Source organism: Trifolium pratense, linkage group LG6, assembly GCF_020283565.1.
Source record: "Trifolium pratense cultivar HEN17-A07 linkage group LG6, ARS_RC_1.1, whole genome shotgun sequence".
In the NCBI taxonomy this organism is placed as follows: domain Eukaryota; kingdom Viridiplantae; phylum Streptophyta; class Magnoliopsida; order Fabales; family Fabaceae; genus Trifolium; species Trifolium pratense.
This window is the reverse complement of record NC_060064.1, coordinates 44,703,590-44,718,694: the sequence shown is the minus strand read 5'-3', so window position 1 is coordinate 44,718,694 and position 15,105 is coordinate 44,703,590. Positions and strand designations below refer to the sequence as shown.

The window sequence follows — 15,105 nt, the reverse complement described above, 5'->3', positions numbered from 1 at the left end:
GTTTCTTCTCTACATCCTTGGGATCTTTTGCAGAGACAAACCCAGAAGAAAGAAGGCCAAAAAAATTAATATTTTATTAAATTAAATTCAACCCCTTTGTAAATCCCTTCCTTCAATTTTGATTTTATTTATTTTTTGTGCAATTTATGATTTTTGTTTCTAATTAGGGTTTGATCTTGATCTTTCAATTGTGGTGTTTTCTGTTCGTAATTTTATTTTTTTAATGAAAATATATGATTTTTTTGTTCAGATGATTGGATTTTGTATAGGGTTTGGTTTTTGGGGTTAAGTTTAGGGTTTGTTTTTGAGTTTGTGTGATGATTGGATAGAAGACATTCATGTTATCCCATCTAAACATTCTTGGGTTACTTCTTCTTTTTTAAAAAAATAAAAAAATCCAAGAGAAATTCTTGGGTTACTATAAAATTAATTTCTATGCACTTTATAAATTAGTACTCCCTCCGTTCCTATTTACTTATCATTTTGAAAAAAACACAATAAATTTTTTTGGTACATTGGCTAAAAAGAAAAAAGACAAAAAGAAAAAACACAATAAATTAAGAAAGCGTATTTTTACACCTTATCTTCTTATTATATCTTTATTTTAATTCACCAATAACTTTTTTTTTGCACACACTTTCTTTTTCCAATAAATATAATATACTGTATTATGTACCAAAAAAAAAAAATTAATCTGTTATGTACCAAAAAAAATAAAAATAAAAATAAAAACTTTAGTTTTTCAAATATATATTAAATCTTCTACGATTTCAACAATTACTCCTAAATATTGAATTTACATGAGGGTATAATAGATAAAATATAATCTTAAATTATCGAAACGACAAATAATTTGAAACAAATATTATTTTCTAAAACGATAAGTAAAAAGGAACGGAGGGATTAATAGTTTACATGTTTATCCATTGGTCCATCTGCAATCATCACTTTACAAACGGTTTTGTAAGGTTGGGTTAGCTCATTTCTAACGGTGATAAAGGGTCTGTTTGGTAAAAATAAGCTATAAGCTAGCTGATAGCTGATAAGCTAGCTGATAGCTGAAAAGCTAGCTTATAGCTGATAGCTGAAAAGCTAGCTTATTGAAATTAAAGTGTTTGGTAAAATTAGCTTTTAAAGTGGTTATTAAATATAAAATTACATAATTGATAGTGGGTAGTTTATTTTTTAGAGTGGGTAGTTATTAAATTAAAGGGTAAAAATGGAATAAAGTGTAAAAAGCTATAAGCTATAAGCTCAAATGCTACTTGAAATAGCATCTGAAAAAAAGCTATAAGCTAGTACAAAAAGCTTGTTACCAAACACCTCTAATTTTTTTAAACAAGCTTATAAGCTCATATAATAAGCTATAAGCTAGCTTATTTGTGTTACCAAACAGAGCCAAAGTGCAAGTTAATCAGAACCGGTGACGAAAAAATATTCCAAAAGTGAAATTAAGTCAATAATATAATATAATATGATACCATATAGTAGTATAAAAAAAATATTCAAAAATATTCAAAAAAAATTCATCTTTTTTAGTAGGACAAAACTTAGATACAGTACCTATGGTACTGTTCCTACTGTTCTCCAATAAAATAATTACAGGTGTTTATATTTCACAAAACCACATTGTCTCTAACCTATTACCGTAACTATGCGTAACAGAACCATCACTGATTGAATTCATAGTATGCCACCTGCAAGTGTGCAACCACTTCTATCCACATTTACCTTATCAAACACAATCAACATGTAACCACTGGTTTCAATTCCGGCTCAAACAAAAAGAAAAAAAAATAAAAATCCCTAAACGGTGAAACTAAGAGGGATAAATGGTGCTAGTACTTTGAATCTATCAAGAGTTTCTCGGTGGCATATGTTTCAAACTCAACACCACAACAATGGAGATGAGATCCATTAATGGTTATTGGAGGTTGGTGGCATGATATTCACAGAGGTGGTTTGTGGAGAACAGCGGAACCCCGACGCTTCCAACAACAGGGGTTAACATAGGAAGCTCCAAAACATTAGATGGAAAGTAAATGAAATACACGTGTAATTATTTTATTGGAGAACAGTTGGAACAGTACATATGGTACTGTATCTAAGTTTTGTCCTTTTTAGTATTCCATAACTTCCACTCACACAAATGATAACCTCAATTCAATTCGTACGTTAAACCTTTTATGCTCGTGACTAGAATATAAAAGATTATAATCTCATTCATAGGGTGGGATTTTTAATATTTTTTGTATCATAATTTTTTTGTCTACCTTTTGAAAAGGGTTGGAGCACCCCTTAGTTAAAAATGTTACAATGTAGTTAAAAATGTCATAAGTTTTCTCTCTTTTCACGAGACCTTTTTATTTTCAAAACATAACTAAATTCAAATAATCGGAAATTGCATAATGGTAAGGGCACAGATATTATTTATTTAAAGAAATATGTATTTCATGTTATAATAAATTGGAAAATCAACAAAATTATCTTGAAAGACATTGGTTACTATTAATGTTGAAATATCTATCTATAATGTCAACTTAAAATAGTAATGTAAAATTATCAATGTAAATGTCAACTTGCAATAGTAAATCTAAGTTAATGTATTCATAATTTTAGTAGTATAAATACCACCCTTTGGATCATGTAAATGACACCCCTTGAGAGCAACAAGTAATCTCATAAAACTTCTCCATTCTCTCCATTCTCTTCATAAGTATAATATATATTTATAGTATTATAACTACATTAGTAATTTATATCATTATATTAGTCCTTAAAGGATACTTAAATATTTGATTTTCTCAACACGTTATCAGCACGATCGTTTCTATCGGAAGTGATTTACCACCACTAGGTATATATCATCTATCCTTATTACTTTAATCTTATGATAATTATAATTATTATTCGCCCCGTTATAGAGAACTGGCAATTTGTCAAGTGATTTATAACCAGAGTGGCTATTATTATTATTATTTTTATTACTACTACTTTACCCACTTATTATAGAAAACTCACAACTTGTCAAGAACTTTATAATAAGTGTGAATATTATTTAAGTTTTGTGTGGAGGTCTAAAAACCCCATCTATATTACTAACTTTCATACTTAATGGAGGATTAAAACCCCATATCTATGACTAACTTTTATACTTAATGGAGGTATTCAAAACCCCATCTATATTACTAACTTTCATGCTTAATGGAGGATTAAAACCCCATATCTATGACTAACTTTTATACTTAATGGAGGTATTCAAAACCCCATCTATATTACTAACTTTCATACTTAATGGAGGTATTCAAAACCCCATCTATATTACTAACTTTCATACTTAATGGAGGATTAAAACCCCATATCTATGACTAACCTTTATACTTAATGGAGGTATTCAAAACCCTATCTATATTACTAACTTTCATACTTAATGGAGGATTAAAACCCCATATGTATGACTAACTTTTATACTTAATGGAGGTGTCCAAAACCTCATCTATAATACTAATCTTCATATTAAATGGAAGACTAAAATCCACATCTATAATATTGTTAACTTTAATTCTTAATGGAAGACTAAAATCTCAGTCAATAATATTATTTCACGAGAGACTCATAATTAAGATTTTGAAATTTGATATTATTTAAAGTTATTATCATATAACTTTACATGTTGTTCTCTCCATTTGTGCATCTTAAGAGCTAGATGATTTTTAACACACTTAGAATATTTTTACTCATTCCCAACGGTAACAAACAATAAAATTTAACACTTTTCCCATATCCCCTAACGGCCACATAACGGCCATGAACAGTAAAAGCTTACATTTTTCCACTATCTCCCAACGGCCACAAACCCAACGGTAACGTAACGGACACTTCATAAAATTCACCTATAAATATTTCACCTTCACTCATAAGTTTTCATACCATTCTCAAACTTTTACTCATATTTCCAAAATGTTTAAATTTTTTCTTATGCTTATCACTCTACTTGTCTTTATGTTTTTCATCTTCTGGATCACCAAATATGAAGAATTAGGAGAACCTTTTATAATAGTAACAATATTTGTTGTTTTACCATTACTAGTATTAGCCTGGTTTATTAGCTGATAGAATCATGGTTTTTGTAATCGTAGCTATTGAATAAAATAATTTATTTTTTTGTCATTGTTTATACATTAAAAATTGATTCTGTTCTTTTGTATTTTAGATATAAACATGTCAAACGTTAAGCATCATTTCAAAATTCTAAACATAACCGGAGATAATTATATAACATGGAACAACAACTTAACTGAGTACCTTGCATGTGAGGGGCTCGATAAAATTCTAGAAGGAGATAATGCAGAGGTGCAAACAGCTGACTCACAGGAATTAGCAATGAAAAAATCGAAAGTAAATCGGATAATTAAACACCACCTTGATGATGGATTACAAACAGAATATTCAAATGCCAAGGATCCCAAAATACTATGGGACAAACTTAAGGCAAGATTTGGACATCAGAGGAAAGTCCTGTTACCTTCATTAATGGATCAGTGGAACAAATTAAGGTTCCAAGATTATAAAAGTGTTGTTGCATATAACTCTGCCATGCACCAAATTATTGCACAATTAGAATTTTGTGGTGTGGCTATAACTGAAGAACATAAATTGGAAAAAACATTTTCAACTTTCCATGCATCCCAAGTATTGTTGCAACAACAATATAGAATGAGGGGATTTACTGAGTACTCTGATTTGGTCGCAGCTCTTTTGGTGGCAGAACAAAACAATGAGCTCTTGATAAAAAACCACCAGACACGTCCCACAGGAACAATAGCATACCCCGAAATAAATGCAACAACATTTAATCGTGGGCGTGGTGGCCATAATCGTCATAAAGGACGAGGGGGTAAAGCTCATTTTGATGGTCGAGGCAGAAATCACGGTCGAAACCACTTTCGTGGTAGAGGTCGTGGACGAGGATATGTGAATAATTATAGGCCTCCTAAATATGACCAAAATAATAAGAATCATCAAGGTGAAGGTAAATATATCCAAGAAGGTCCCTCAAGGAACCGTGATGATATCTGTTTTAGATGCGGAAAAAATGGACATTGGTCTAAGACGTGTAGGACACCAGAACACCTGTGTAAAAAATACAGGGCATCTGTTGAAGAAAAGGGAAAGGAAGTAAATTTTAATGAAGTTGAACCCAATAATGATACTACCTACCTTGAGGCTGCTGATTTTGTTGAAGAAGAAAATGAAATGAATATGAATTAAGTAACTAATTAAATAAGTATTTGAATAATGTGTGGTGTGCTTGTATTACTTAATAATATGTGTGACTTGTGTGGTGTGCTTGTATTACTTAATAATATGTGTGACTTGTGTGGTGTGCTTGAATTACTTAATAATATGTATGACTTATGTGGTGGGCATTGTGTAATATTTGGTTATTGAATAATAATGTTGAATGTATTATATTGATTTATTGTTTTCCTATCTTTAATCTTGATTTTATTTTAAGAAGGTCAGACATGGAACATGTCAAAGACATTTGCATCCCGGACAGTGGAACTACCCACACGATCCTCAAAAGTAAGAAATATTTCAATGATTTAAATTCTACTAAAGGTGTGATAAATACTATCTCAGGACCTGCTGATTTAATAGAAGGGACAGGTAATGTTATGTTCATGTTACCAAATGGAACAAAATTTGTCATTAATGATGCTTTATATTCTCCTAAATCAAAGAGAAATTTGTTGAGTTTTAATGACATATATCGTCAAGGGTTTGACACTGAAACTGTAACTGAAGGCAATATGAAATATATTAATATTACTACTAATGTTTCTGGAAAGAAGAAAACCTTAGAAAAGCTACCAAAATTGCCTTCGGGATTACATTATACATATATACATAAAATTGAATGTAATTTGGTAGTAAAAGAAGACCCCAAAACTATGATTTTATGGCATGACCGTTTAGGTCACCCTGGCTCAACAATGATGCGAAAAATAATTGAAAGTACTCATGGTCATCCTTTGAAAGGTTTAAAGTTTACAAAAGAGGATAAACCATGTGAAGCCTGTTCTCTTGGAAAACTAATAACAAAACATTCACCAGGCAAAATTCATACAGAATCACCTGCATTTCTTGAAAGGATTCAAGGAGATATATGTGGACCTATCCATCCACCGTCTGGACCATTCAGATATTTTATGGTATTAATTGATGCATCTAGTAGATGGTCGTATGTTTGTTTATTGTCAAGTCGTGATATGGCATTTGCAAAATTTCTTGCACAAATAATTAAATTAAGAGCACAATTTCCTGATTATACTATAAAGAAAATTAGACTTGACAATGCTGGTGAATTTACATCAGAATCATTCAATAATTATTGCATGTCAGTTGGAATCACTGTTGAACACCCTGTTCCTCATGTGCATACACAAAATGGCTTAGCTGAGTCGTTAATAAAACGTCTTCAATATATAGCTAGACCATTAATAATGAGAACTAAGCTACCAGTTACTGTTTGGGGTCATGCAATTTTACATGCTGCAGCACTCATCCGTCTAAGGCCGAGTGCTGATCATAAACACACCCCTTATCAGCTTGCAATTGGTAAGGAACCAAATATTTCCCATTTAAAAATTTTTGGTTGTGCAGTATATGTCCCAATAGCTCCACCACAAAGAACAAAAATGGGACCTCAAAGGAGATTGGGAATATATGTAGGGTATGAATCACCGTCTATTATTAGATACCTTGAACCTTTAACAGTTGATGTTTTTCAGGCAAGATTTGCTGATTGTCATTTTGATGAAACAAAATTTCCAACACTAGGGGGAGAAAATAAACACATAGAAAATGAAATAACATGGTATGTACCATCTTTATTACATTTGGACCCATATAATAAATCATGGGAAGAAAATGTAAAGAAAATAGTACACTTACAAGATTTAGCAAACCAACTGCCAGATTCATTCACTGATTTGAAAAGAGTGACAAAGTCACATGTACCAGCTATAAATGTCCCAGCTAGAATTGATATTTCAAAAACAAATGATGTAGCAAGTACATCCAAGGCACGCTTGAAGCGTGGCCGACCTATGGGATCCAAAGACAAAAATCCCCGAAAAAGAAAAGAAACAGAAAAAGTGAATATGATTGAAAGTGGTCCTAAAAAGACACTAGATAACAACAAATCCATGATTGAAAATTGTGCTCTCGAAGAAGCACAAAATGATGACAATGAGATCATTAATAATGAAGCCGATAACAAGAATGATCTCGAGATTTCAATAAATTATGTTAATACAGGAAATCTGTGGAGCCGAAAAGGTATGAACATTGATGAAATATTTTCGTTCTCCATTGCATGTGAAATCATAAATGAAAATGATGATCCTGAACCCAAAACTGTGAATGAATGTCAAAATAGACATGATTGGAAAAATTGGAAAGATGCGATAAATACTGAGTTAAACTCTCTTAAAAATCGAAAAGTATTTGGACCCATTGTGGATATACCTGAAGGTGTGAAACCTGTTGGGTATAAGTGGGTCTTTGTAAGAAAACGAAATGAGAAAAATGAGATTGTAAGATACAAGGCTCGTCTTGTTGCACAAGGTTTTTCCCAAAGACCAGGAATTGATTATGAGGTAACATATTCTCCTGTTATGGATGCCACTACTTTTCGTTATTTAATTGGTTTATCAGTGTTTAACAAATTGGACATGTATCTCATGGATGTTGTTACTGCTTACTTGTATGGATCACTTGATAGTGACATATATATGAAAATCCCGGAAGGATTTAAGATGCCTGAAAACTCAAAACCTAGAGAGACGTATGCAATAAAGTTGCAGAGGTCATTATACGGGTTAAAGCAGTCAGGACGCATGTGGTATAATAGACTGAGTGAATATTTATTTAAAGAAGGCTATGTAAATAATCCTATTTGCCCTTGTGTTTTTATAAGAAAAACAATATCTGGTTTTGTAATAATCGCTGTCTATGTTGATGATTTAAATATCATTGGTACCAATAAAGAAATTAAAGAAGCAAGAGATTACTTAAAGAAAGAATTTGAAATGAAAGATTTGGGGAAAACCAAATTCTGCCTTGGTTTGCAAATTGAATATACTAAAAATGGTATATTGGTACATCAATCAAACTATACAGAAAGGGTATTGAAAAGATTCAACATGGACAAAGCCAACCCTTTGAGTACCCCAATGATGGGCAGAACATTAAATGTTGAAAAGGATCCGTTTAGACCTAAGGAAGAAAATGAAACAGATCTTGGCTCTGAAGTACCATACCTCAGTGCCATTGGGGCACTCATGTACCTTGCCAACTGTACAAGGCCTGATATAGCCTTTGCAGTGAATTTACTAGCAAGATTCAGTTCATGTCCTACAAAGAGACATTGGAAAGGAATAAAACATATTTTTCGATATCTCCGAGGTACTTCTGATTTTGGTTTGTTTTATTCTAACAATACAAAACCAGTTTTACTTGGTTATGCAGATGCAGGATATTTGTCAGATCCACATAATGCTAAATCACAGACTGGATATGTGTTTACATATGGTGACACCGCAATATCATGGAGATCTCAAAAGCAAACACTTGTAGCAACTTCTTCAAATCATGCTGAAGTAATTGCCCTCCATGAAGCTAGCAAAGAATGTAGATGGTTGAGATCAGTAACTCAACATATCCAAGGAACGTCTGGTTTACCAACTGATAAGAATCCAACAATTTTGTATGAAGACAATGCTGCATGTGTTACTCAGATGAAAGAAGGTTACGTCAAAAGTGATAGAACCAAACACATCCCTCCAAAATTCTTCTCATTCACACAAGAGCTAGAAAGAAACAAAGAGGTTGATATTCAATACATTCGTTCGAGTGAAAATGTGGCCGATCTCTTTACAAAGGCACTTTCTACATCAGTCTTCAAGAAACACGTACGAAGTATTGGAATGCGTCACCTTCGAGACCTTTGAAGAAGAATTACCTAGGCTTGGTTAAGGGGGAGCATAATGTTGTACTCTTTTTCCCTTATTGAGGTTTTTATCCCAATGGGTTTTTCCTAATAAGGTTTTTAACGAGGCAGCACATGTTCCCATCATAATCTCCTCGACCAAGCTTCAATAAAGCACCATGATAGATATTTCAAAGGGGGAGTGTTATAATAAATTGGAAAATCAACAAAATTATCTTGAAAGACATTGGTTACTATTAATGTTGAAATATCTATCTATAATGTCAACTTAAAATAGTAATGTAAAATTATCAATGTAAATGTCAACTTGCAATAGTAAATCTAAGTTAATGTATTCATAATTTTAGTAGTATAAATACCACCCTTTGGATCATGTAAATGACACCCCTTGAGAGCAACAAGTAATCTCATAAAACTTCTCCATTCTCTCCATTCTCTTCATAAGTATAATATATATTTATAGTATTATAACTACATTAGTAATTTATATCATTATATTAGTCCTTAAAGGATACTTAAATATTTGATTTTCTCAACATTTCAATATATATTGGTAGACCATTGAAAAAGATTATTTATTTAAAGATTTAGTAGTAGTTGTTGAAACCGTAAAAGTAGAGCTGTCAAAGGGGTCGGCCCGGTCCAGCCCGACCCGGCCCGAGGGGGCCCGTTCATATAAAGGGGCTGGCCCGGCCTGGCCCGTTAACTTCGTGGCCCAGCCCGCCTAGCCCGGCCCAATAAGTAAAAGCCTATATGGCCCGATGGACCGGCCCACTAATTTTCAGTTTTTTTTTTGAAAAAAAAAACAGATTCTACTACTAAATTTATTTTATATCTAAATATCCCTATATTTTCTCACATAATCTCCCAAACAATAATATCATCCTCTTTATCCTCATCAAACAAACAAACAAATCTCTAACAAATAATCTCATCATAATCCAAAAAATTTTTTGTCATATTATTATTATGGGAGCCCCTAATATGCACCCTTTTTTTTAGGTGCATCGGTGCACCTCTTGTATTTTACCTGCTATAGCAAGTTGCCCCCTTTCATTGATGAGTGGCCCGCACAAAATCTGTAAATAAAGGAAAAACAAATTTTAATTGTTGATTACAATTTTGCCCCTTTATTACTAGTCATAGATCCAAAATAACTTCATCTTCTTCATCGCATAACAGTTTTCCTCTTCTAGATTCAACCCTTTTTCATCTTCCTCACAAAAACAATACTCATCCAAACAACAAAAACAACAACTCATTCAAAAAACCCATTAAAAAAAAGCATATCCATATGAGAGAGAGATATCGAGATCGAGAGAGATTCGAAATTGTGATAGAGAGAGAGAGGCTGTTACGGTGGTGATATTGAAATCAACGCTGCCGACAGTGAGTTTGATGGTAACGACGACGTTCTCGAGAGACAGTGGTGATCGAGTTGATGATAGTTTCTGAATTTTCCTTTTCCTGGGTTTTTGTTAGATGATGGTGGTGGTTGTTGTTTTTGGCTCTCTTTGGTAACACAAATAAGCTAGCTTATAGCTTATTATATGAGCTTATAAGCTTGTTTCAAAAAATTAGAGGTGTTTGGTAACAAGCTTTTTGTACTAGCTTATAGCTTTTTTTCAGATGCTATTTCAAGTAACATTTGAGCTTATAGCTTATAGCTTTTTACACTTTATTCCATTTTTACCCTTTAATTTAATAACTACCCACTCTAAAAAATAAACTACCCACTATCAATTATGTAATTTTATATTTAATAACCACTCTAAAAGCTAATTTTACCAAACACTTTAGGGTGTGTTTGGTAAGTCCAATAAGCTAGCTTATTGGACTAGCTTATAAGCTTGTTTGAAAAAAATAAAAGTGTTTGGTAAAAAGCTTTTTTCACGAGCTTATAGCTTTTTTTGAGATGCTATTTCAAGTAGCGTTTGAGCTTATATCTTATAGCTTTTTACAGTTTTTTCCATTTTTAACCTTTAATTTAATTTTATTATTTTTTATAAAATAAAAAACTACCCACTAAAAAAAACTACCCACTACATATAAATGTCCTTTCATGTCTTTTTATATTTTTCAATCATTTAAAAAGCTAATTTTACCAAACACTTTAATTTCAATCAGCTAGCTTTTCAGCTATCAGCTATAAGCTAGCTTTTCAGCTATCAGCTAGCTTATCAGCTATAAACTAGCTTATAGCTTAACTTTACCAAACAGAGCCTTAATTTCAATAAGCTAGCTTTTCAGCTATCAGTTATAAGCTAGCTTTTCAGCTATCAGCTAGCTTATCAGCTATCAGCTAGCTTATAGCTTATTTTTACCAAACAGACCCTTTGTGGTTTTTGTTTTTTACTTGGGTTTCTAAAATTTTGTTTTAGTGATTTTTGTTGTTAGATGGAGAAATTTTTGTTGTTATTAGATAAAGAAATGCCGTTGTTAGATGAAGGGGTAAGTTTATTTCTGGATTTCACGTGCCAGTAAGAACTAAGAAGATGAAAATTTTAGTGATTTTTTGTTTTAAAAAAATAATAATTACACACTATTTAATGACATGGATTTTAAAAATATATAAAAAATAATTTAATTCCACATGTCCTACCAGGTCACGCTAATGATCTAGTCAGACGCCAGCCGGCTAAAATCAAAGAATCTTCATATTGCAAGGTTGGAATAAAAAAAAAATTACATGGGTAATATAAAACTCGTATACTTTGCAGTGGGTAAAAAGCTATTTAACCACTAAATAAACAAATACTTTAAACAATCAGATAACAACAAATGAGAAAAATGATGTACACGTGCGTGTTATGAAAGTCACAAACAAATTAGAATAATAATTTTGATGATCGGATTATGAATGAATAAAATTGGAACAAATTCGATCATCAAAATTATTATTCTAATTTGTTTGTGACTTTTATAACAAATTAGAATAATAATTTTCATAATGAACTCCTTCGTTGAAATAAAATTGGAACAAATTCTACAACTCTTTCGTTATAATTAGATTGAGATTAGGGATTTTTTTTTTTTTGGTTTGTTGGCTATTTTCTTAATCTCAATCAAGACTATGTTTTTTTTAATTTAATTTTGTTTTAAATATAAATAGAAAATAATAATTAATTGAGTAATTAAAATATTTAATATATTATAAATCCCACGCCAGCTTAAATTATAAGAATGAAATTAGAAGTGAATATCTATTAGGTGGTATCTATTTTGGTTTTCTTCATCCGTGTTTCATTTATATACAACACCTTTATTTTGTAGTTCCGTTTCTTCCGGCATCTGTTGGTCTTGTGCAGAGACTGATTATTAATAATATATTTTTCGTTAAAAAAAGAACTTAAATTATACAGTCAGCCACCTAAGCAAAAATTGACCAAATTAGCACAAAATTCAAATTAAGGGCCTTTTTAAATTTTTTGTAATTTTATAAGGGTATAAATCAAACTTTTTTTTACATGAATCAAAATAAAAAGGGTAAATGATCATTTACCCCCCTGCAAAATAAGTAAATTTTCGTTTACCCCCCTGCACAGATTTTTTTTCTGTTTACCCCCTTGCAAAAAATAGATTCCCTCATTTCGCCCCCTGGGTGTACAGCAGGACAAGTGACTGTGCAAATTTGCTGACGTGGCTTGTACACATGGAAAAAAATCATTTATATTTATTTTTAAATTCCACGTCAGATAATTTTTTTTTTCAAAAAAAAAAATAATTTTTTTTTTTCATACAAAATTTAAAAAACGAATTTTGTTTTTTTTTTCTTTCAAAATTTTAAAAAAAATTTCCTAGAAATAACTTTCTTTTTTTTCGTACAAAATTATTGAGTTTTTTTTTTCCTAAAATAAAATAAAAAACGAATTTTCTTATTTTACTCCAAAAATAAATATTTATTTTCAAATCTTTTTGAATTAAAAAAAAACAGAATCTTCGCCGTAATCGTTTGCTTCCACCGTCATGATTGTATTTGTCGTCGTCTTCTTCAATCGCCGAAATCATCTTCTACTTCATTATTGTCTTCTGCTTCTTTATATTTTTCTAGTTTTAGGGCAAATGGTTTTGATAGAAGGGAAAACACCAATAAAACTTGTTTTTCTATTTTATATTTTTTTTTAAAATCTTTTTCTATTTTTTTTAATTCAAAAAGAATAACAAAAAATAAAGTTTTGTTTTTAAAAAATAAAGATTATGTTTTTTTTAATTCAAAAAGTTTGAAAATAAATCTTTAAAATTTTTATTTCGGAAATAAACTTTATTTCGGAGTAAATCTTTATTTTGGGAGAAAAATAAGAAAATTCATTTTTTTTTATTTTGGGAGGAAATTTTTTTTTTGTTGGAAATTTTTTTAAAATCATTTGTATGAAAAAAAAATTTAATTTTTTTTGTAGGGATTTTTTTAAAAAATTTTGGGGAAAAAAAACAGATTTTTTTTTATTTTGTAGGAAAAAAATTATTATTTTTTTTTAAAAAAAATATTATCTGACGTGGAATTTAAAAAATAAATATAAATGATTTTTTCCACATGTACAAGCCACGTCAACAAGTTTGCATAGTCACTTGTCCTGCTGTACACCCAGGGGGCGAAATGAGGGAATCTATTTTTTGCAAGGGGGTAAACAGAAAAAAAATCTGTGCAGGGGGGTAAACGAAAATTTACTTATTTTGCAGGGGGGTAAATGATCATTTACTCAAATAAAAATGAGACATTTTTGCATGGGCCAAAGTCATATTTAAGCCCTAAAATTAAGTATCCATACATTCCAAAAGGTGAATCAATTCGGTATTTTTAGTCAAAACTTCATGACCTTTCATAGAAACTATATATCCTATTATTACAATTTGTCTATGCATTCGGAGTCCGATCGTAAAAATTCTGATTCTCAATCATTCTTCAATCCAATTAGGTTATATTGAATGGTCGGATTGATAAAATTCGAAATATGCAGTCAATGTTGGTAGTTTTGGTCAAACTCCACTGCTCTTTCAAAAAACTAGGTTTTTGTGTAACTCTTATTACAATTTATCTATGCATTCGAAGTCCGATCGTAAAAATTTTGCTTCTCAATCGTTTGTCATTCCAATTATATGATATTGAACGACCGGATTGGTAAAATTTGAAATATGTAGTCGATGTCGGTAGTTTTAGTCAAACTTAACGACCCTTTCATATAAACTAGGTTTCCCGTGACACTCCTAATACAATTTGTCTATGCATTCGGAGTCCGAACTTATAAATTATGATTCTCAATCGTTTTTCATTCCAATTAGGTGATATTGAACGAACGGATTGATAAAATTTGAAATTTGTAGTCAATGTCGGTAGTTTTAGTCAAACTTAACGGCCCATTAATATAAACTAGGTTTCCTGTGACGCTCTTATTACAATCTATCTATGCATTCGAAGCCCGATCGTAAAAATTATGATTCTCAAACGTTTTTCATTTCAATTAGGTGATATTGAACGATCGGATTGATAAAATTCCAAATATGTAGTCAATGTCGGTAGTTTTAGTCAAACTTAACGGTCCTTTCATAGAAACTAGGTTTCCCATGACGTGACAATGACACGTGTAATTAAATTATTTATATATTTATTTTTAAAATCCATTTCATTAAATAGTGTGCAATTATTTTTTTTTTTAAAACAAAAAATCAGAAAATCACTAAAACTTCATCTTCTTAGTTCTTGAATGGTTTTTTGAATGAGTTGTTGTTTTTGTTGTTTGAATCAATTATTGTTTTCGTGAGGAAGATGAAAAAGGGTTGAATCTAGAAGATGAAAACGTTTTTTTTTTTTTTTTTGACAACACGTTTTTGTTGTTTGAATGAGTTATTGTTATTGTGAGGAAGATGAAAAAGGGTTGAATTTAGAAGAGGAAACTGTTTTACGGTGAAGAAAAGATGAAGTTGTTGGGGATCTATGACTATTAATAAGGGGTAAAAATGTAATCGACCATTAAAATTTGTTTTTCCTTTATTTACTGATTTTGTGGGGCCCACTCATCAATGGAAGGGGGTAACCTGCTATAGCATGTAAAATACAAGGTGCACCGGTGCACCTAAAATAAAAGGGTGCA

The 15,105-nt window shown here is 31.1% G+C and overlaps 1 protein-coding gene across 1 annotated transcript; it reads left to right on the top strand.

Moving 5' to 3' along the window:
* The first annotated feature begins 4,221 nt into the window (after positions 1-4,221).
* LOC123892352 lies at positions 4,222-5,182 on the top strand. The gene is made up of 2 exons (XM_045942141.1): positions 4,222-5,032; positions 5,151-5,182. The coding sequence occupies exons 1-2, from the start codon at positions 4,222-4,224 to the stop codon at positions 5,180-5,182; spliced, it is 843 nt and encodes a 280-aa protein (XP_045798097.1).
* The last annotated feature ends 9,923 nt before the right edge of the window (positions 5,183-15,105 follow it).

Excerpts from the sequence above, each read along its gene's own strand:
- LOC123892352 (XM_045942141.1), top strand. The coding sequence starts at position 4,222 with ATGTCAAACGTTAAGCATCATTTCAAAATTCTAAACATAACCGGAGAT. Across the intron at positions 5,033-5,150 it reads TAAGAATCATCAAGGTGAAG|GGCATCTGTTGAAGAAAAGG; the intron begins GTAAATATATCC and ends TAAAAAATACAG.